General features: G+C 47.0%; 1 protein-coding gene across 2 annotated transcripts in view; it reads left to right on the top strand.

Moving 5' to 3' along the window:
- LOC147454623 (protein PSK SIMULATOR 1-like) overlaps positions 1 to 21,338 on the top strand; it is a 79,666-nt gene that overhangs the window by 54,149 nt on the left and 4,179 nt on the right. For both annotated transcript variants that reach the window (XM_086516510.1, XM_086516509.1), the window contains exon 8: positions 17,919 to 18,031. In XM_086516510.1, coding sequence (XP_086372636.1) covers positions 17,919 to 18,031 — 113 coding nt within the window. The remainder of the gene's footprint in view (positions 1 to 17,918; positions 18,032 to 21,338) is intronic.

The raw sequence follows: 21,338 nt of genomic DNA, 5'->3' as shown, positions 1-21,338 counted from the left end.
TCATTGTTTATCTCCTTCACTAGATCCTCTGCACAGAGACGAGGCTGCCGCATCCCTGACAGTGTTCTCACCACCCCAGTATTGCAGAAGCAGATTCGTGACTTATGGTCCATGGATGCTTCTTATTGTGGACCCCCTGGAGAGTTTCTTGCTCATTGCATTACTCAGTCTAGTATTTACTGTCGTGATCAGACCGCTATTATTCATCGTCAGTTGAGAGTACGGGAGTCTGATCTTCACATCCCTCTTGGTTCCACTCAGCGCTTGCTTGAGGAGTGGCCTCAGGATGCATACCTCGCTGCTAGACTGACATAGCTCACAGAGGAGATTCGTCGCGTACAGGATGCTAGGTATGAGTTCACTCATCATGCTTCAGTATCTCATTGGATAGCTAAAGCTGATCGAATGAATAAAGACTTCTTCGCTGCGCATAAAGAGCGTGCTCTTGGCACCACCCTTCGGACTTCGTGCGATGCTCAGGGGACACTACATATGCATCCTGATGTTATACTTGATATGTCTGCAGATTATTTTGAGACATTGTTCACTGCTGATGTATGCACTACTGAGGTTTTACTTGCCCGTGAGCAGATCTGGCATCATACGCGACACTGTTGAATAGACACTATGGCAGAGATCTTGTTGGCACCCTTCACACTTGCAGAGCTCCATGCTGCTATAGAGAGTCTTGATCCATCCTCCTGTCCAGGAGAGGATGGCCTCACTAGAGCTTCTCTTTGACATATTGGGATGTATTGCATATACCATTGCTTCACGGTTGTCAGGACATCTTTGCATCAGGATATATGCATCCGGATCTTTGTTCAGGTCTCATATCTCTTATTCCGAAGGGGGGTGACACCACTCAGCTCCGACAGTGGAGACCTATTACCCTACTCCCTTTGGTCTATAAGATATTAGCGTTAATGATCAGCCATCGCTTGCGGCCGTTCTTACCAGATATTATTCATACTTCTCAGACAGGCTTTCTCATGGATCGATGCATCCTGGATAATATCTTCACTTTTTATGAGGCAGTAGAGTGGGCTAGATCATCTTCTGAGCCTCTCGCTTTTTTTATCCTTGACTTCGAGAAAGCATACGATCGTGTTGAGTGGGACTTTCTTGAAGGAACTTTAGCCAGGATGGGTTTCCCTTCAAGATGGATCTCAGGCATTTCCGCTCTCTTCAGGACTGCCAGCAGTGCTATTACTATTGGTGGCCGTGTCAGTCGTAGTTTTGAGCTTTCTCGATTTGTCCGTCAGGGATGTCCTCTAGCAGCATATCTGTATCTGTTTGTAGGAGAGACTATGTCTGACTTTCTTCGTGCTCAGAGTTATGCATTTTGTGGCTTGACCATGCTAGTACCTACAGCTCCAGACCTTATCGATAAGGAGTTTGCTGATGACACTATGCTCATGTTACGCTATTTGCTAGCTGCTCTTGATGCCATGCGGGAGGCCCTAGAGGTTTTTTGCATTGCCAGTGGCGCACGCATTAACTGGCATAAATCCCGCATAAATCCTACGGGTTACTGGTTGGCAGTGATGACATATCTACTTGGGGGGTAGCTGATGGTTTCACATGGCTGCGACCGGGTCAGACATGCAGATATCTGGGTTTTCAGGTTGAATTCGATGTTACCTCACAGCAGCAGTTTGCACTCGTACTACAGTCTATTCGCAGGGAGCTATGCCATTGGTCTTCATGTCATCTGTCGTTGGCTGGCCGTGCATTGGTCGCCAACCAGGTCATTCTGGCTACAGTATGGTATACGGCTTCCTGTTGGATGTTACATTCTGGTGTGATAGCTCCGCTCTACCGCTTAGTGCGGAACTTTTTATGGAGTGGCACAGATGGGACTACTGATACCCGTGCTCGAGTTCGCTGGTCCACGATTATTCGTCCTAGGTCAGAGGGAGGCCTTGGCATTATTGATCCAGAGTTACAGAGCCGCGCCCTTACTAAGCTTATTGTTCGGGGTCTTTTTCCCGGACAAGAACCTTGGAAGATGCTTCTTCAGGCCGCTCTTTGCGCAGTGACTCCACGACTCGGCACTAGAGATGGTCATACTTGGCAGACAGGGTATCGTTTTCTCTTTACTGATGCCCTCTTGTCCACCACCTCCCTCTCACCCTTCATCCGATCGCTCCTTCAGATTTGGGTTTCCATGTGACGGGCTATCATACGCTCACCTCCCTCATGTTGTGAGGAGATTGAGCGCCAGCCTCTCATTTGGAATGCTGCAGTTCTTGATTCTTCAGTTGATCCACCCCGTCAGCTTGGAGAGAGGACTCACATTGATTGGGCTGCCTGGGACACTGGCCCTGCTGCCTCTATGCGGTTGTTTCATGAGACATGTATGCTGGATGCTGATTTTGTGGCAGAACATTATGACATTGGTCGCGGGGTGACAGACAGACTGCTTGAGATTGATTATAGTGGGATGCAGTCATGAGAGGCACTGTTCAGATGCCTCCCCATTGTGGCTGGGAAGGCCTCTTTGGTCAGAGCACTCTCTTATTAGCTCGTTTAGACACCTTGCTATTCACAGTTGATACTGACCAGTCTCAAGGGATTCATGCTAGATTGACATATGATGCCACCTCTCCGCACCTTGCCCTTCCCGGAGCTCGATGGGAGGCCATCAGAGTAGTTGGCTCCCGCGGAAGCGTCGTTGTGTTGACCCCCGTTTCGCTTCCGTCGATGCTGCACTTTGGAGGCTTTGGGTGTGGGAGGGTTGTGCCCTATCTCAGCTTTATTGGGACCCAGGCGAGTGGCATTGGCCTCAATCTGACCCCACCAGTGCACCTGTATCCTTCTTTGAGTACACTATCAGGATTGGACGGTTAGCATTGATGAGACAGCAGCCAGAGCAACCCACTCGTATGCGTTTCTGGTTACATTCAGGCCTCTCCCATGCCTATCTGCAGCAGTTTTGGTCCGCCATCTGGGATTTACATGCGGCTCGTCGTATTTCTTTTTTCATGTGGATGATTGCACATGCGGGACTTCCAGTTGGGACTTGGCTAGCTACTATGAGTCATGATCCGTTATGTACTCGCTGTCCTTTGCAACTACTTGAGTCACCTGCACACTGTCTTTGGTCATGCTCAGCTTTCCATGTAGTGTGGCTTGCAGTTTGCTTTCTACTTAGCAGAGCAGGTGTTCGGCATGGATTTCTTACTTGGGGATCTGTCTCATGGTTGATGCCGATGCCCGGCCCCCATCTTTTCTACGAGGGCTCAGACACAGATCCAGCCTTTATGCTCACCTCGGCTGGTTATCGGCGAGGGACTTTGGCTATGCTACCACAGATTACTTGGCAGGGGGATTCTCAGACACGTGATGAAGTTTTTTCAATCATCACTAGTATTACACTATGGAATGTTTGGAGAGCTCGTTGTCGCCACATTCTAAGTGCGGCTCCACAGCTCCTTCAGGATACCCTGATTTGGCAGTGGGATTCTTCCTCAGGTACATCTCGAGCAGCCGAGGCTCGCCGATTTGCCTTCCTTCGGCGTTGGGCACGATCCCCACTCTTCTTCACACTTACAGGTGGCCAGATTACGTGGAATTATGCCCCTCGGTGGTTTCTCCTCCACTCGTCACACTGACCACCATGAGATTGTTCTAGTCGAGTTGTCACTATAGTGGCTCTCCTCCTTACATTCAGCTTGTACACCCCACGTGATAGGCTATTTTGGCATCCACTGGGGATTATATTGTACTCAGTAATATACAGCCCTGACTTTTTCCAAAAAAAAAGAGAGAGAGGAAAAGAGAGAGAGAGAGAGAGAGAGAGAGAGAGAGAGAGAGAGAGAGAGAGAGAGAGAGAGAGAGAGAGAGAGAGAGAGAGAGAGAGAGAGAGAGAGAGAGAGAGAGAGAGAGAGATATGAAATGAAATGAATGAAATGATATATTAACGTCTACAAAAGGCCAAAATGACCTATGAGACCAATCTGATTACAATGATGAGTCTAGTACCAAGTCTGCGTACAAACAAAGAAAACTACAAACTAAAAACCAAGATAGGAGTGCTACCGACTCCTATGGGTGGCTGGTAAGCTGAGCAATGGTATCATGCCACAAAGGTACAAAGTGGGGATAAGTGTCACCATCATACAATATAGCAGTAGCATGAAGCCTATCCTGATCGACAATCTGGGTGTCGTGCTAGAATCCTGTGGATCCGCTGCCGCAATCTCCGCCGGTGTTGCGTGGCTCCCCTCCTCAGTTGTGGTCGTCTCGATCTCCCCAACTCTATAGCTCGGTCAATGAGAGTACCGCTGGTGTGTGTATGGGTGGGAACCGAGCTCTGTGATGGTGGTGTCCCCTCTGCCTGTGTGGTACTCGGTTTGAAGAAATCTGAGATGCATCTCTGGGACTGTCTTTGTCTATGCCCTCTCAATAGAGAGTCTTTATGTCTCTGTATCTCAAGTAGAAATAATCCGAGACATCTCTGATCCTGATATCTCATGACTCTATCTAACGAGTCAAAACCATCTCTGAATAAACAGTGAAAGCGTCCCCGTATCTCATAGTATATTGTGCAGTGACATATGTAGTGAAACTCTGTCTCTGGCTCTGCATGGCATAACTGACATATCCTACTGTCTGCTGGTATGCCTCTGAATCTACCTGTCTCAATCCCAAGCTGGTGTGAAGATGTGTGAATCTGGCCTATGGCACATCGTAACCCATGAGGTAGATGTGTGTCCATGTAGCTGGGCCGTGTGACAAATCCGTCTGTCGTGAGTTGGAGAAGATGCTCTCTATAGAAAGCCCTCTTCGTACCCAACTCCCGTGATGGATCTATCCATGTCCTCCTGGTATCAAGCTGGATAAGATCCTGCCGAATGAGTCTAGTAACCTCCATCTGTGTAAGAGTTAAAGATGGTGCATCAAGAGAATACTGGAAAGGGGGCAGCCTGTCCATGCTGAAACCATGCCTCTGAAACCATGAGCTCATCTGTGCATACCAACATGATGTATCTCCCTGTAATGCCAGCTGTCTGGATGACTCAAGAGCAAGCCTAGCATATCTGTCCCTGGTGGTGTCCCATTTGGTGTGTACAAATGATACCGATCTGGTGAGTGCCTCAACCTCCATAGGTGGGGTAGCGAGCTCCGCTCGTATGATGTCATGTGGAACTGAGGCCTTGGCTCTAATGAGCTTAGAAATCATAGGCCTCTCCATATTACTCCATCCAGCACTGTCAACAAACGGTCCCCAACCCTGAACCCCGTAGTGCATAACTGAAGCGACCAAAGTGTCGAAGAGCCAGAGCTTTGTTCGAGGTTCTTGGAACTGAACCTGTGAACAAATCCTCTCTAAACCGCCTGGGGCTGCATAGGCACGAGTCAATCTAGTGTCTGCTGCCACTTTCAATGTGAACCTCGGTCCACTAAAGACCACCCCAAGATATGTGTATGCATCAGGTGTTGATCTCCTGACCCACTGTGGCGTGGTATTAAATACCATGACCTTGGTTTTACCAAGGTTGACAGACAATCCACTATCCCCTGCAAAACTATGCAATGCGTCCAGATGTCTCTGCATACCCTCTGGTGAGTCTGGTGAGTCTGATATCAACATGATATCGTTAGCATATAATAAAAGAGGGATCCATGTCCCTGCAAGCTGAGCACCTCTATCTCCTCCTCTGTCAATATAATCAGAGACCTCATCAACATACATACCAAATAAAGTAGAGGACAATGGGCATCTCTGTTTCACTCTGATAGTGGAGTGAACTATGTCAGATATCCTCTCTGATGTGCGTACATGACCCATCACTGAACTGTACAATGCCATAATCCCCCATATCAGCTCTGTGAGTACCCCCAATTCCGTAAGTCGGTGCATCAATCTGGCCCTCGATACTGTGTCAAAAGCTTTGCAAAAGTCCACAAAGGTGCAATATATCCGTCTACCATGTGCTTGACCCTCCTCAATAATAGCTCTGAGTTTAAAGACATGATCCAGTGTGGAGAAACCCCTCCTATAACTAGCCTGTCCAGGTGCCCGTATGCCCATAATCTTTGCCCAACTGCTTAGCCTATGCTCAAGGATGGATGCATACAACGGTGCCAATGTGTGTCCTACCATGATAGTACGGTAATTCCATGGCACTGTGGGGTCTCCTGTCTTGACAATAGTAGATAATCTCCAAGACTCAGGAAAGCCCTCACACATGACACGGTTGAATAACCGTGCAAGCATCTCTGCCAACAAGTCCCGAGCATGCATAATGTGCTCTGCTACCAAACCCTCATGATCCTGTGCCCGTCTGGTCTTCATCCTGTCAATGGCCTCCTTTACCATCTTAGTGGTAAAGAAGGTGCTCGTAGCCGGACATGGCTGTGGTGGATCTGGTAGTGGTGGCTGTCCAGGTACAGTGTATAAAGATGCTGCATATTGCCCCCATATCTCCGTAGAAGTAATCATTGGTGGGGGAGACTACTCATGGAATAGACGCCAAGCCTCTCCTGAATCTCTACTAAGGAAGAGCTGATATAAATCCTGCTCCATCTGGACCAAGAAAGCTCGCTTCTTCCGTTGTACTAGTCGTCATGTAGCAATACGAGACTGTCTATAAGTGATCACTTCTAATGCAAGCTCGCGTTGGATCTGAGCTGTGCTCTGTCGACACTCCTCATCATACCAGCTGTTCTGAGGCATGTGCCCAGAACGACGTCTCTGACCAGGCCGAGTGTGTGGGTATGCCTCTGTCGCTGCCCCATGTAATGTCACTGTCAGCATAGATGTGATCTCCTCCACTGTGTATACTGGCTCTGATGTGCATAAAAGCCTACGTATCTCCTCTGCATAGACTGAGTCAGTCTCTGGTGTAAGAGTATAGCGTGGATGTCTACCACCCCGTGAGGCCTGGGATGTATTGTACTCAAAAGGAGACTGATAATGTCAAAAGTACATGATCTACTGCTATCCCAACAGGCCTGGGCCCCATTGTGAAATCTTGAATGTGAGATAAAGCTCGGATGTGTCAGAACATAGTTTACAATACTGGACCCATGTCTGTGTGGAAAACAAGTAAAACCTGTAGACGATGGGAAAGTCGGTAAGCCATTCAGTATGGCTAAACTGTGAGTAGTCGTCATCTCCCTGAGGTATCTCCCATACTTTGTGTGCTCTCTGTCGTGTGAGCATCTCTCAAGCCCCATCTCCTCTGGCTATAGCTCTCTGAGCATCTCCTCTGAGGTGTCATAGAAAACCGTCTGTGAACTGCCTGTACAGGCATTGAAATCCCCCAAAAGTATGATGTCTCCATCCTTGGAGGACTCCCAAATATCATCATCAAGTACAGAGCAAGGAGGCTGTCCTCTGGGTGAAGCATATACTGAAATGCTGGGAGGAAAATAGCATATGGTGATGTACAAGAAACGTCCAGTCTCTGCCCTCAGCCTCACCCACAAGTATTTGGCCTGATCATCTCTCCGAACTACGTGCAGTAGTGGTTGGAGCTCCTCTTTGAAAAGAACTGTTACACCTCCTGAACCTCTAGTCCCATGCTCAGATCTGGTGCAGGTCCGGCAAGCTGTCTCCCATCTGTATACTGATATATGCGGCATCAACTGTCTTGGAGCCTGATGAGTCTCTGAGTAGAAAATAATTTCTCTGTCTCTGAAGCTGTCCTCAAAGGCCCCCACATCAAGTCTATACGAACCATTACAGTTCAAAACTGCCATCCTGAGAGTGGTCCCATAGGTCTCGCACCGTCATGTAGAGCTGTGCTCTGTAATCACTACTCGTCCATTTCTGTAGAAGGCTAACTTTCCCTTCTCCCTTGCTGCTGTAATCTCCGGCATGACCTCTCTCATATGTGCAAGCTGTGAGAGGGTAAGGTCATCTCCTAAAAAGATACCTGTTTTCTTGAGGATTGGCCTCTTCTTTAAAAAGTCTTTCTTTTCTTCCATGGAGGGAAAGCACAAAATGAGAGCCCGTTCTTTTGAACTCTCCCCATTACCTTCATTCTTCTTGCCCACTCTTCAAGCTTGTGTGTGCGAGGGCTTCTCCACCCCCATCATTGACATGAGGCTCTTCACCTCTTGGTCCACCTTATTTGAATCTTTTAGACCGGTCACTCTCACGTGTAGAGCGCGTACCCTTCTTCATTGTTCCTCTTCAAGTGTCTTGTTGATGATGTCGGGTGTAGCCGGAATGTCCTTGCCCTTCCCCTTCTTGACAACTTCAATCCACTTTTCAGCCTCTTCCACCTTCTTTTGCGTTTTGGAGAGAACCTCCACCCATGAGGTCTTCTTTTCTCCTTCCTCCTTTATTTCTTTGACGAGAGAGAGAGAGAGAGAGAGAGAGAGAGAGAGAGAGAGAGAGAGAGAGAGAGAGAGAGAGAGTGATTTTTAACATCTCTGTGAGGCCGAAGTCGGCCTATGAGACAAATCAAGTATACATGTGTGTATGTCTTCCATCTATCCGGAAAGACAAAACAATCCAAATTGGTACAAAATAAAGAGAAAATCTTGGTGTATAATGGGATCTATGGGGGGGGGGATGGAGCTCTAGTGCCAGGGATGGGTGCATGTCTATATGCTCATGGTAGTACGACCATGGAGATGCATGAAGATAGCTAGCTCCATCCTGTGCTAATAGGGGGGGTTAGAATGTGGTACATGGGAGGATTGGGAGCAAGGGTTGCTCGGATGAATGCAGTTGGGTGAGCCTTCATCTGAGCTCATCTCTCCTCAAAAACTCGATGCTCTCGAGTCTGGATCTCTTCGATCTGCCTGTGGTGGAGTCGTGGCGTCCGACATCACGTGGACGTGGTTTGGCCCGGCTCATCTCAGTCTGCTGGAAAGTCACTCCCCTCGGTGGATCTGGGAGTGGAGGAGTTGCGGTCCTTTGGAAAAAATTTGTAAGCTGTGACTATCTCCCCCTCACCCATGTCTCTGTATGTGGCTGCAAAAGTGTATCTCTATGTCTCTGTATCTCTAGCAGGTAGCGCCCCAAGTGTCTCTGATCTCGAGAGTGGATGATCTTGCAAAGCGTAGGCTCCCTTGTGAATAATGACTCGTATCTGCCTCTAATATCATCATAAGCTCTGCATCTACAAACATTGAACAAAATCCTCCTCACTCTCCACCTCCTCTCTGCATATTCGACAGACTCTCTCTCTAAGGTGTAGCGGAATGAATGTTGTGCTTTGCTCAAGATGAGTGCTCTTAACTGTGCTCAAGGTTCCTTTTGTTCTTATGGAAGGGAGAGCCTTCCGTTCTTAATGAGAGAGTGCAATGATTACAAACAAAGTGAATGGACACTGTGGGTGCAAGTGTATGAGACTGAGAGATAGAGAGAGAAGAGAGATACGACACCAGAGACGTTGTAAAATCCTCTTCCGAAGGCCCCACTCTCGTTGGCGAGAGTGGTCTACGATTGATTGCACAAACGGGTACAATGATGATGCATAAAACTGATGCAGATCTAGGCTATGTCGACGACGACAACCGGGATGGCGATGACGACAATAGGGCTGAAAATGGGATGGTTCTAACTGCTGTCCAAAAACGCTAACTGCTGAAATCTGCTGCGAGGGAAAACGCTGATTTCGAGGCTGTTTTGGTGCTGCTGAAAAACGCAGGTTTGGGCTGAGAAAAACGCTGAGTTTGGCTGTGTTTTTGAATGCTGAATTTGCTGTTTCGCTGCTGCGTTTTGGATGGTGAGAACGCTGAGATGGGCAGCCTGCGGGTGATCCTGAAAACGCTAGGCGTAAGGGCTGAAATCGGCATCTGCTGGGAAAAACGCCAAGGGCAAGGGAGAGGTTGGCGATGAAGCAAAACGCTAGGGCTAGTGGGTTCTTGATGGTTCTTGCTGAGAGAGGGGAGGACCTGTTGCCAAAGGCCTATTGAACTCTTGGCTCATCTGCCATTTAGTGCTAACTTTGGTTTGCTTATATATTTTCTTATCCAAATTGCCCTACCTACTTTTGTTGGAAAGTCACTTAAATTAATAAGTGAAAAATGTCAAAAATAGGCCAAATGCACTGGAAAAATCCCCTAACTGATTCTAATGGATTCTGATGGGAATGCTTATGATCATGTTGTGTGCAACCAGAGGATCTTCATCGATACTAAGTGACTGGGCATGCACGGTCTACGAATAGACTCACAAAAAGTGCTAGATCACTTCTAATCTAGACTGACTGGACTGACGGAAATCCTGTTATGGTGTAGCTTGTCCACGGACACATAGGGTTGGATGTGTCACGTGACACTCTCCTCCCTGGGAATGTCATGAGCTCGCCCCACCTCTATCTCTAGTCTGTGTGATGATACTCTAAGCTGTGTGGCATGTAGGTGTCCATATAGTGTGGTCGTTGTATGAACCCGTTCTTGAGTATGGTAAGGAAATGATCTCTGTAGTGTGACATCTTCTGCTGAAGGGGAGATGTGATCCAAGTTTGTCTAATATATAGCTGCCAAAGATCTCGTCCGAGCACTATGTTCCTCTCACTACGTGAGAAATGAACCTGGGGTGAGTCGGGGTCATGTTGGAATGGTGAGCTTGCTCTGACCTGGGTGTACCAAGCTGTGTCATATCTAGACTCTACTATCTGTATGGATGACTCAAATGATCGCCGTGTGAGTTTGTCAGCCGGGAGCACTCTCACTCTCTGGATAAAGCAAACCGTCTGAAAGGGTGCCTCCACTACCAGAGAAGGGGGGGGGGGGGGGGGGATTAGGAGGACCCCAATTTCAGCGTTAGAGGGGTCGACTGCGTCAGGAGCTTCAACGATGCCTTGTGGGTGGTGAAATTGATATTCTTATGCTACAGGAGCATCATTTGTGTGAGAGCCGCATTAGACGGTGTGGTCAGATTTTGCGCGGTCGCTATGGGACGTTTTGGTCAGCTGCATTTGGACCTGGAGGCATCCAGGGAGGGATATGTATGACTATTGCGGATTCTTTGCAGCAGGCCATTGTGGGTAGAGGTATTATTGTACCAGGCAGAGATCAGTGGATTACTATGCAGGTTCAGGGTTGCCTCATGGGTTTTCTGAACATTTATGCGCCCAATGTGACAAGTGCACGGGCAGAGTTCTGGTCTCAGGTTGTGGAGTCTTTGCCGCATGCAGAGCAGTGGTGTGTTGGGGGGGACTTCAACATGTTGGAGGACCCCTCTGATCGGATTGGAGGTGGCCATGTCACGGTGCATGGGGCTGAGCTTGCAGCTTGGGAGCGGCTTTGTATGACTATGAGGGTATCTGATGTTTGGCAGCACTCAGGTTTTGTGAAACCTCCTCTCGTTCTGATCGCAAAATTGGAGTAGTGAATCTATCTAGGAGAGATCGCTTCGCATTTGTGACTTGGGTGGGTCAGTTTGCATCTTGGCTGGGACATCTTTTTTGGACCATGCACTAGTGATTCTCACAGTGACAAATAGATAGAGGAGGGGGAGCACAATGCTACGCATCCCTGAGAGGATCTTGATGGACTCTGAGCTCAGAGAGCGAGTGGTGGCTCTTTGGATAGAGGGCTTCGACATGCAGGACTCTCCTACTGACAAAGTGGCCTCTGGACTTGCTCAGCTGAGTCAGTTCTTTCTTCAAGAGTCTACGGCCCGCCTGGCTGCAGCGAGAGAGGGGGAGCAGTGTCTTCGACAGGGCGTTGCTTCCTTGCAGAGGATGCAGGAGCAGCACCTTGCGTCACAAACTGGTGACGTGGCAACTCCGTAAGTTGTCCTAACTTATGGGCTAAGTGACGAGGGGACCCCCGGGGGATCGCACAAGAATTGAAAAAAAACAAGCCCTGAATTCTGCTGACATGGCTGGTGTACCGATTTCCGCAATTCATGCTGTCTGTATGGATCTCCGCAATTCGCGCTAACTGTCCGTACAGCCTGCCGAAAATTGCGATGACAGCTTTTTGCAGATTTTGGGCCCAGTTGCTTTTGAATGTTAAAAGCTTTTCACTTACTGCTTTTGGGGCTCTGCTTTTGGGCATCCCTTGTATCTATAAATTAGTGGACAGGGCCTCACTTCTTAGAGCATCTGGACGCAGAGTCTGAGAGTGAGCACCTACCTACTCTCTTGTACTTTGAACACAGATTAATACAAAAAGAAACACCGAAAGGGGCGCCAGTCTTTGGGGCCAATATCTCTAGGCACGGAACGACGCCGGACCGTGTCGACTCAAGTGTAAATTGTGAACTGTTTGGAAGTGAATCTCTGCTGTGTCGCGGTAGAATCTTGACTTGGAGTGTCCAAGTTTGTTACAATGGTATCAGAGCGCGGCCGATTTCTCTTCTACCGAGAAATCCGATCCTTTTCTTGCGACACTTATGGATTTCAATAGAAATTAGTCGACCTCTTCTGCATCTGAGAATGCGGGAGGATGTCGTGGAGAAGAGCAATCAGAAGAGTACGGCCCACCTCGGCCAACTCAGTCTGAGATTGAAGAGATGGAACGTCGACAATTGGTTGACAAAGCAACAAAGATTATGATTAAAATTGCGAAGGATCCAAAACTTGCAAAATTTGACTTAGCAATCCCTCGCAGAAGTGCACACCCAGTGGCAGAAGGCCACAAAGCCACCCATCAAACCGGCACTCAAGAAACCTCCTTCTCCAAGGATGTTTACAGAGCAAGACTTGGGAGCGTAGAGAGGCGTTCCTTCGACTTTGGTGCCCTGGGCCTTTCTTCACCATGGTTCAGGGTGTGCTCAGATGGCACTATCGTCCACCTGTGTGGCTTTTCCCTCCTCCCATCTCCTGATTAGCCCTCATTGTACATATGCTGTTTTTTCATTCGGAGTCTCCCCGTATGATTGTTGTAGCCCTCTCTAGCAGAGGTGGTGGTAGCCCTATGGGCAGTTTCATTAACTAATAGAAGGATCTTTTTCTCGGAAAAATAAAATAAAATAAAAGAGAGACGGACATCTGGTGGGTGATGAGATCTATGGGGATGGGTGGAGCTCTAGTACTAGGGTGGAGAGAGAGAGAGAGAGAGAGAGAGAGAGAGAGAGAGAGAGAGAGAGAGAGAGAGAGAGAGAGAGAGAGAGAGAGAGAGAGAGAGAGAGAGAGAGAGAGAGAGAGATGGATGGAATGTTATATTAAACGTCGTCAAAAGGCCAAAATGACCTATGAAATGAAGCTCATACAATCTTGGTGGATCTAATACAATGTCTGGGTACAAAAATAAAATGAAGTAAAGTGAAAAACTAAAATCTTAACTGCTAGATGTGAACTAAGCATCTATCTGGAACTGTGTAGGTATGAGTAGGGGGGTGAAAGTAGTGACTGGGGGCTAATACAACACAATGTGGGTGTGCGTGTGGGAATATAATTGGTGAGAGTTGATCCAAAACTAATACAAGAGCAGGGTCTAGTATCCTCAAAAGAGCTAAATCATAGGAGATCCATCATCCGTCGCTGGCGGATCTCATCAATCTACTCCATGGTCAATAGTTTGACTGGGCATCGTGCATGTCGGGCCAAAGTGATCCAAATCCTCTGATACAGCCTCCGTCGATGTTGTGTAGTCCTCCATAGTCTTGGGCGTCTAGATCTCCCTAGCTTGGTCGCTCGATCGATCAAAGTGCCTCTGGTGTGAGGAGAACGTGAGCTCTGCTGTGGTAGCTGCTTCTCTGGCTGCCCAGTGTCTACTTCAAAGAAGTCTGTGATCCGTCTCTGAGACTGGCTAGCCTCGCCTCTCATCAGTCTCTTTTTGTGTCTGCGCAGCTCGAGCAAAAACAGACCCAGACATCTCTGGTCCTCATACCCCATGACTCTAGAGAGTGGTCCAAAGCCCTCTCTGAACAAGCAGTGAAAGCTGCCTCATATCTCTTAGTAAACTGGGAAGTGGCATGTATAGTGCAACTCTGTCTCAGGCTCCATGTGACATAGGGGACATGTCCTGGCCTCTATTGGTACTCCGCTGTATCTACCAGTCTTGATCCGAAGCTGGTGTGAAGATGTGCGTATCTGGCCAATAGCACATCGTATCCCATGAGATAAGTGGGTGTCCATGTATTTGGGCCTCCTCACAAAACCATCCTCACTTAGCTGGAGAAGATGCTCTCTATAGAAAGCCATCTTCGTGCCCAACTCCTGTGCCCACTGTATCCAAGTCCTAGTATCTAGCTGAGTCAGGTCTTGGCGGATGAGCCTGGTGATATCGGACTATGTAAGAGTCAGAGATGGTGCATCCAATGAGTAATGGAAGGGGGGCAATCTGTCCATTCTGAACCCATGTACTTGAAACCATGATGTTATCTCCCCATACCAGCATGTTGTGTCTCTCTCCAAAGCTAATAGTCGAGAGGACTCAAGTGCTAGGCGGGCATATCTGTCTCTGGGGAGGTCCCACAAGCGGTGCAAATAGGGAGACTGATCTGGTTAGTGTCTCAACCACTAGTGGGGGGGGGGGGTTGACCTATGCAAAGCATCCAAGTGACGTTGCATCCCCTCGAGAGAGTCGGAGATCAACACAATATCATCATCGTATAACAATAGTGGCATCCTTGTCCCTGCAAACTGTGCACCTCTATCACCCTCTCTCTCAATATAGTCAGAAACCTCATCCACATGCATACCAAATAGAGTAGGAGAGAGCGGGTAGCCCTGCTTCACCCCGATAGTGGTGAACTAATGTAGATAACCCCTCTGGAGTGCGTACATGCCCCACTATTGGCCTGTATAATGCCATAATCCCCCAAAACAGCTATGTGAGTACTCCCATCTCCTGTAGTTTGTGCATCAATCTAGCTCTAGGCACTGTGTCAAATGCTTTGCGGAAGTCCACAAAGCTACAATAGAACCGTCTCCCATGTGATTTGCCCTCAATAATGGCTCTGAGTGTCAGAATGTGGTTAGGAGTAGAAAAACCTCTCTTGAACCCTGCCTGACCGGTTGCGCATATACCCTCCCTCTCTGCCCATCTACTCAGCTGCTGCTCAGGAATGGATGCGTACAACCGTGCCAATGTGTGTCCAATCATGATAGTGCGATAATTCCCAAGCTCCATAGGGTCTCCTGACTTGAAGGTAGGTACAATAGTAGATAAACTCCAAGTATCAGGCGAACCCTCACACATGGCACGGTTGAACATCACTGCTAGAAGCTCTGTGAGGCATGTATAAAATGCTCAGCCACTAAGCCATCATGATCACATGCTCTCCTAGTCTTCATCCTATCAATGGCCTTCTTCACCATCTCAACGGTGAAAAAAGTACATGTGTGTGGACATAGCTCGGGGGGCGTCGAGAAGAGGCGGCTGTCCAAGAACTGTGTACAGAGACGACGCATATTGGCCCCAGGCCTTTGTTGAAGTAATGGCAGGAGGGGAGGAGTGCTCATGAAAGAGTTTCCATGCCTCACCAGAGTCTTGACTCAAGAATAGTTGATATAGATCTGCTCTAGTCGAGCTAAAAATGCCCTCTTCTTCCACCGCACTAGGGGTTGAAGGCAATCTGATAGACTGTCTATGAGTGATGTCCCCCAAAAGCACCTCCCTTTGAAGTTTGGCTCTCATCTTGTGGCACTCCTCATCATACCAGCTGTTTTGGGGCATGCTCCTAGAACGTCGTCTCTGCTCAGGATAGGTGTGTGGGTATGCCTCTGCTGCTCAATGTTTGTATCAGTATAGTAGTAAGCTCCTCCAGAGGTCGCTCTGGCTGTTTATTCCATCTATGTAGACAGCGTTCGTCTCCCGTGTAAAGGTGTAGCGAGTAGGGGTTGCTACCGTGGTATGTGTGCTACAGTAAATTGGAAAGAGATGGTCATCGACACAAGGGCATGATCTACTACCACACCAACAGGTCTAGGTCCAACTGTGAGGTCCTCGATACTAGAGATAAAGCTCGGCTGCCATGAAATAATCCACTGTGCTGGCTCCATGTCTGCGTGGAAAGCATGTAAAATCTCCCGCCTTACGAAATCTCTATAGGCCATTCAAAATAGCCAATCCATGTGCAGTCCCCATGTCTATCAAGTCATCTCTACCACATCCAACTCCCTCAGCATCTCCTCTGAAGTATCATAAAATACTGTCTGGTGATGGGCAATCCTAGCATTGAAGTCCCCCAGGATGATAATGTCACCATTCCTAGAGAAGTCCCATATGTCATCATCCAAAATAGAAAAGGGGGACTGTCCTCTAGGTGGTGCATGTACTGACGTACTCGGAGGAAAGTAGCAAATAGCAATGTAGAGGTATCAGCCTGTCTTTGCCCTCAGTCTCACCCATATGTACCTAGCTTGCTCATCCCTACGGGCTATATGTAGCAACTCCTCCCTGAATAAGAGAGCCGCTCCCCTGAGCCTCGTCCTCTGTGCTCTGATCGAGTTTCCTATCTGCAAGCTGTCTCCCATTTGTATCCACTGACATGTGGCATAGACTGCAAAAGCACCCACATCAAGGCGTAGAGATCCATCACAATTCCAAGTAGCAACTTCCAAGTAGGCCTTTTCTTTCCACCATCCTTCCATCTCTGTTCTCCACTCTTTCATCTCTTTTTCCACCTGTGTTATTCTCTTGCTCGTGACCATGAATGTTGCCTCGTTACCGTCGAGGGAGACTTGCACATGGGTGAGTTGCTCTTGGTCTCCATTGCTAGAGAGAGAGAGAGAGAGAGAGAGAGAGAGAGAGAGAGAGAGAGAGAGAGAGAGAGAGAGAGAGAGAGAGAGAGAGAGAAATGAAATGTTATATTAACGTCTTCAAAAGGCCAAAGTGACCTATGAGACCAGAAAGTTACAATGTGGTGGATCTGATACAAAGTCAGAGTCAGAGTAACAAGATGACAACAATGACAAAAAAATGAAATGACAAATGTCACAATAAAATACTATGGAATCCTAAACTACTAGGGGTGAACAGCAGCTAGCTCACAAGAGATCCAGCATCGGTCGCTGGCGGATCTCATCAATCTCCTCCATGGTCAGTAGTCTGACCGGGCGTCGTGCATGTCGAGCCAAAGTGATCCGAATCCTCTGATGCAGCCTCCGTCGATGCTGTGTAGTCCTCCGCAGTCGTGGGTGTCTGGATCTTCCAAGCTCAGTCGCTCGGTCGATCAATGTGCCTCTGGTGTGAGACGACGAGCTCTGCTGTGGTAGTAACTCCTCCGAGTGTCAAGTGGCAGCTCTAAAGAAATCTGTGATCTGTCTTTGGGACTAGCTAGCCTCTCCTCTCATCAAGCTCTCTCTGTGTCTGCGTAGCTCGAGCAAAAACAAACCCAAGCATCTCTGATCCTCGTACTGCATGACTCTGGAGAATGGTCCAAAGCCCTCTCTGAACAAGCAATGGACGCGGCCTCGTATCTCGTAGTAGACGGGGCAGTGGCACGTGTAGTGTAACTCTGTCTCAGGCTCGATGTCACACAGGGGGCATGTCTTGGCCTCTGCTGGTACTCCGCTGTATCTCCCAATCTCGATCCGCAGCTAGTGTGAAGATGTACGAGAGAGAGAGAGAGAGAGAGAGAGAGAGAGAGAGAGAGAGAGAGAGAGAGAGAGAGAGAGAGAGAGAGAGAGAGAGAGAGAGAGAGAGAGAGAGAGAGAGACTCTAAAACAACCAAAAAATACAAGAAACCCCAAAAAACAGCAAGAAACAATTGTGAAACCCTAAAAAACCAAGAAAATCAGCTTTGAAACCCTAAAAAACAGCAAAACACATATTTGAAACCCTAAATAAATAGCAAAAGACTGGCAAAACCCTAAAAAACAACAAAAAACAATCTCGAAACCCTAAGAAACAGTGACAAAACCCTAAAAAACAACAAACAAAACAGTGAAACCCTAAAAACAGCCAAAAAACAATTTTAAAACCCTTAAAACAGCAACAAAGTGGTGGCAAAACCCTAAAAACAGTGAGAGTCCAAACCCATGAGAGAGAGAGAGAGAGAGAGAGAGAGAGAGATGATGTTGATGATTTTATGTTTGTTTTTTCAGGAAAGGCACGATATGAAAAATCTCATGTAGCGAAGAATGGAAGTTGTGAGCGGCTTGGTCCTCTTGGCCTTGCTTTGCATTATGCTTGCATCATTGGCCAAATTGATGGTCTAGTGAGTGTTTTTTGCTTGGGGTCTTTTGTAGAAAATCCAAACGTTTGTGATATCTTGATTGAAAATGAGATGTCTTCAATTATGATTAAGTTTCTACTTTGATTGTTTTTAGAAAATTCAAATGGCTTCAATCAACTACAAGCCCTATGAACAGCAATGTAGGCTCCTTTGCCTTGCAAAGTCTCCACCTTTAAATGTAGCTAGGGTTGAGTTTGCCCTCTTATTTACCAAAAACTCCACATAGATGAGAACCATGTTTCTTGTTGCTTGTCACTTGTCAGCTTTTGTTTATCTTTGACTTTGTGCCCACAAATCCTAAGTCTAGCTCGTAACTTAGATTCTCTGAACGATCTCCACATATCTACACTTCGTTCAAGCTTGGCTTATGTACATGATGTAATGAAGTTTAGATATGTACACTGTACAAGCATGGCGTACGTACATTTGTGGATCCATAAACATCCTTTCTCATCTAGGGAGATTTGAATGCCCTTGTGATGCGGCATGAGTCATCACCTAAAAAAGCATCATAGCATGTTTGATTCATTATAGTGGCCTCCTTAGACAATCTTTTCCTACCAAGAAAAGAAACATGTTATGCTGGGCTTATGATGTTGGTGTAGGCTCTGCATTCGTATACATAATGCTCCTCATTCTCCACCTCCCCTAGCTTCTTACCTACCCTCCACCTCTTGCTTGCATTGTCTGTATATCCTGGTCTCCAAGGATCTATGCCACTATGCGAGTCTCTATCTCAAGGCGATGTAATAAAACCCTGAGCTGGCGAATCGCTACCCTAGAACCATGTGGTAAGAATCCCTCCATGCATCCTGGGTCTCTATGAATCCATCCTCCGAAATGTTTCGGGTAGTGCTGAAACGCCCAACATGAAAGCTTAGTTGAAACAAACCTTATTTTTTTACTACAATACCCGTTTTGGGCAATAAATTTTTCTTTGTTTTGATATATTGACATTTTGTCTCTTGACATTGAACCTGCTGCAGTTCGAGATTGTGATGTGTAGCTCTGTAGGTGGACTAGGATGTGTTCCATAGGCCCCAAATCGCTAATCCATGGGCACGGCTATCAATGATGACCAAGAAAAGCAGTAATAGTAAAGTTTTCACTGCTACCATGTATTTGTTGGGTGATGCCATTAATTGGTATCAAGCTTGGCAAGAGGCAGAGTTGGATGAGCATCTTGAGCATGCCGCGGATAGCGAACCATTGCCTTACAGTTGGGGCGACTTCCGAGACAAGCGTAAGGCTCGTTTTATGCCACCGCAGTACCTTGATCGATTGAAAGAGGATTGAAGAGGCCTCAAGCAAAATGGGACTATGTCTTTTTCTAATCGTATTTTGCAAATTGGTGTGCAATTGCGTAAGTCGGATGAGGATCACAAGGAGGCTTTTCTCTTTGGTTTGGAGGAGTATATCAAATACGACGTAGAAGTCTTAGACCCTACCGATTACAATGCTACCGTCACGATAACTCTTAAGCAAGAAATGAAGCACAACAAAGGTAAGCCTAAGGAGAACAAGTCAAGTACCTGGCAAAACTGAAAAAATCAGCAGAATGATAAGAACAATGGTAAGAACCACATTACCTCTTCTTCTCAATCTTCCACTAGAACTAGAGCACATAGCTCTTCACCTAATAGTGACAATAAAGAAAAGGCTATAACTCAGGAAACCCTTAAGTTAACAATTGATGAAAAATCTGCTAAAAGAATAGTAGGAGGTTGGTTAAGTCTTGAAGAAAGAACCATAAAAAAGATGGAAGATGTTTTAAGGGTCACATTAAAAATCACATGAAAAGGGAGTGTCCTAGTGAAGTTTATGTCACATTTTTGGCAAGCACTCTTTTTAAACGTTTAGCACTTTGCTCGACTTGCATTTGCATTTCATCCACAACCCTTCGTATGCATAGTCCATTTTGAGTCATTCAAAAGAATAAAGATGTGTCTATGAAATTGTGGTTGCCTGACTCATGGTCAATGTACACCATTTTCCGTGTTTTCTAGTTGACATTGTTTCAGGGAGATTGTCACAAGACGAGCGCTACGTGCCAATAGAAAAGAACAAACTGAACAAACTTTTAGCACTTCAATAACAACTAAAACTAAAAGAGAGGGACGACACTCGACACGGAGTGGCGGAATTCCACCCCAGAGAGTATTGGCCCCAAACCTTGACGCCCCTTTTGGTATTTCTTTATATTGCATCAACACAGTACAAGCCGATACTCCAGACTCTGCACCTTCTTAGAAGCATGCCAAAGAATGAGCCCTAGCCTCATATTTAAAGGCCCTTGGCTTGAAAAGCAATTACAATGAAAAGCTTCAAACTCCAAAGCAACTGTCCCAAAAGCAATGCCAAAAAGCTGCCAGCGTAAATCACGGAAGTCCGTACAATTTCCACGTCAGCAGTCAGTGCAAAACGCGGAAATCCGTACAGTCTGCCATGTCGACACTGTCATCGTAATTTCCGAAGCCTCTGTACAGCTGCCATGTCACCAGTTCCACGCAGTGTGTGTGTGTGAGTGTCTTGCTTTATTTTAATTCCTTTATGTCACTGGGGCCCCATAGGACGGGGTCCCCATAAGTTGGTAGGACTTCTTCTTTTGTTACTTGTTCTTCTTAGGGTTTAGGCCCCTCGGCCGGGATCTGCAAGTTGGCTCCATTCTTCAAGGCTTTGACACGTCAACAGTTTGTGACAGAGATCCCTCAAAGAAGATTCTTGAAGAGTATAAACCTGAGATCGTAGACGAAGTTGAAGACATGGAGCCGAAGAAAACTATGCAGCATCGCTTGCGGCGCGGCTCAAAGAAGCAAGCATTTCAGTCCTTTTTAAAGTTTTAAGTATCGTGGAACTCACTCAGCAGAGGGGGACCGAGGAAGATTTCTTCACAGATTAACTAGAGTTGTTGGCGGACTATAAGGAAGCTATGCAGCCCGGTACCAGTACCTCACCATAAAAAGGGGGAAGCTGCACATCTAACTTTATTTGCATGTGGACAAGCTGTGATTCCTATTTCTTTTGTGAGCCTATACGCAGGACGTGCATATCCAAGCACTTTAGACTCTAGAGTAGCTGCACACCCTTTGATTGCACATGAGCACAACCGGTGTTTGCTAGGTGTAGACATTGGGGAGTGTTTCCATACGATAGCAATAGTTCCCAGCCTAGATGGTTCATATGCATACGAAGCACCTCTTATTATGAGTTTGAACTTATCAATAAGTGACACTTAGCCATCATTTAAGGCAGCCCTTGGCCTCCAGTTGCAAGTCAAAGATCAGTACCC

Source organism: Adiantum capillus-veneris, chromosome 7 (assembly GCF_014529385.1).
Source record: "Adiantum capillus-veneris isolate H3 chromosome 7, ASM1452938v2, whole genome shotgun sequence".
NCBI lineage: Eukaryota > Viridiplantae > Streptophyta > Polypodiopsida > Polypodiales > Pteridaceae > Adiantum > Adiantum capillus-veneris.
The sequence above is the reverse complement of the archived record's forward strand: the minus strand, read 5'-3'. Positions and strand labels throughout refer to the sequence as shown.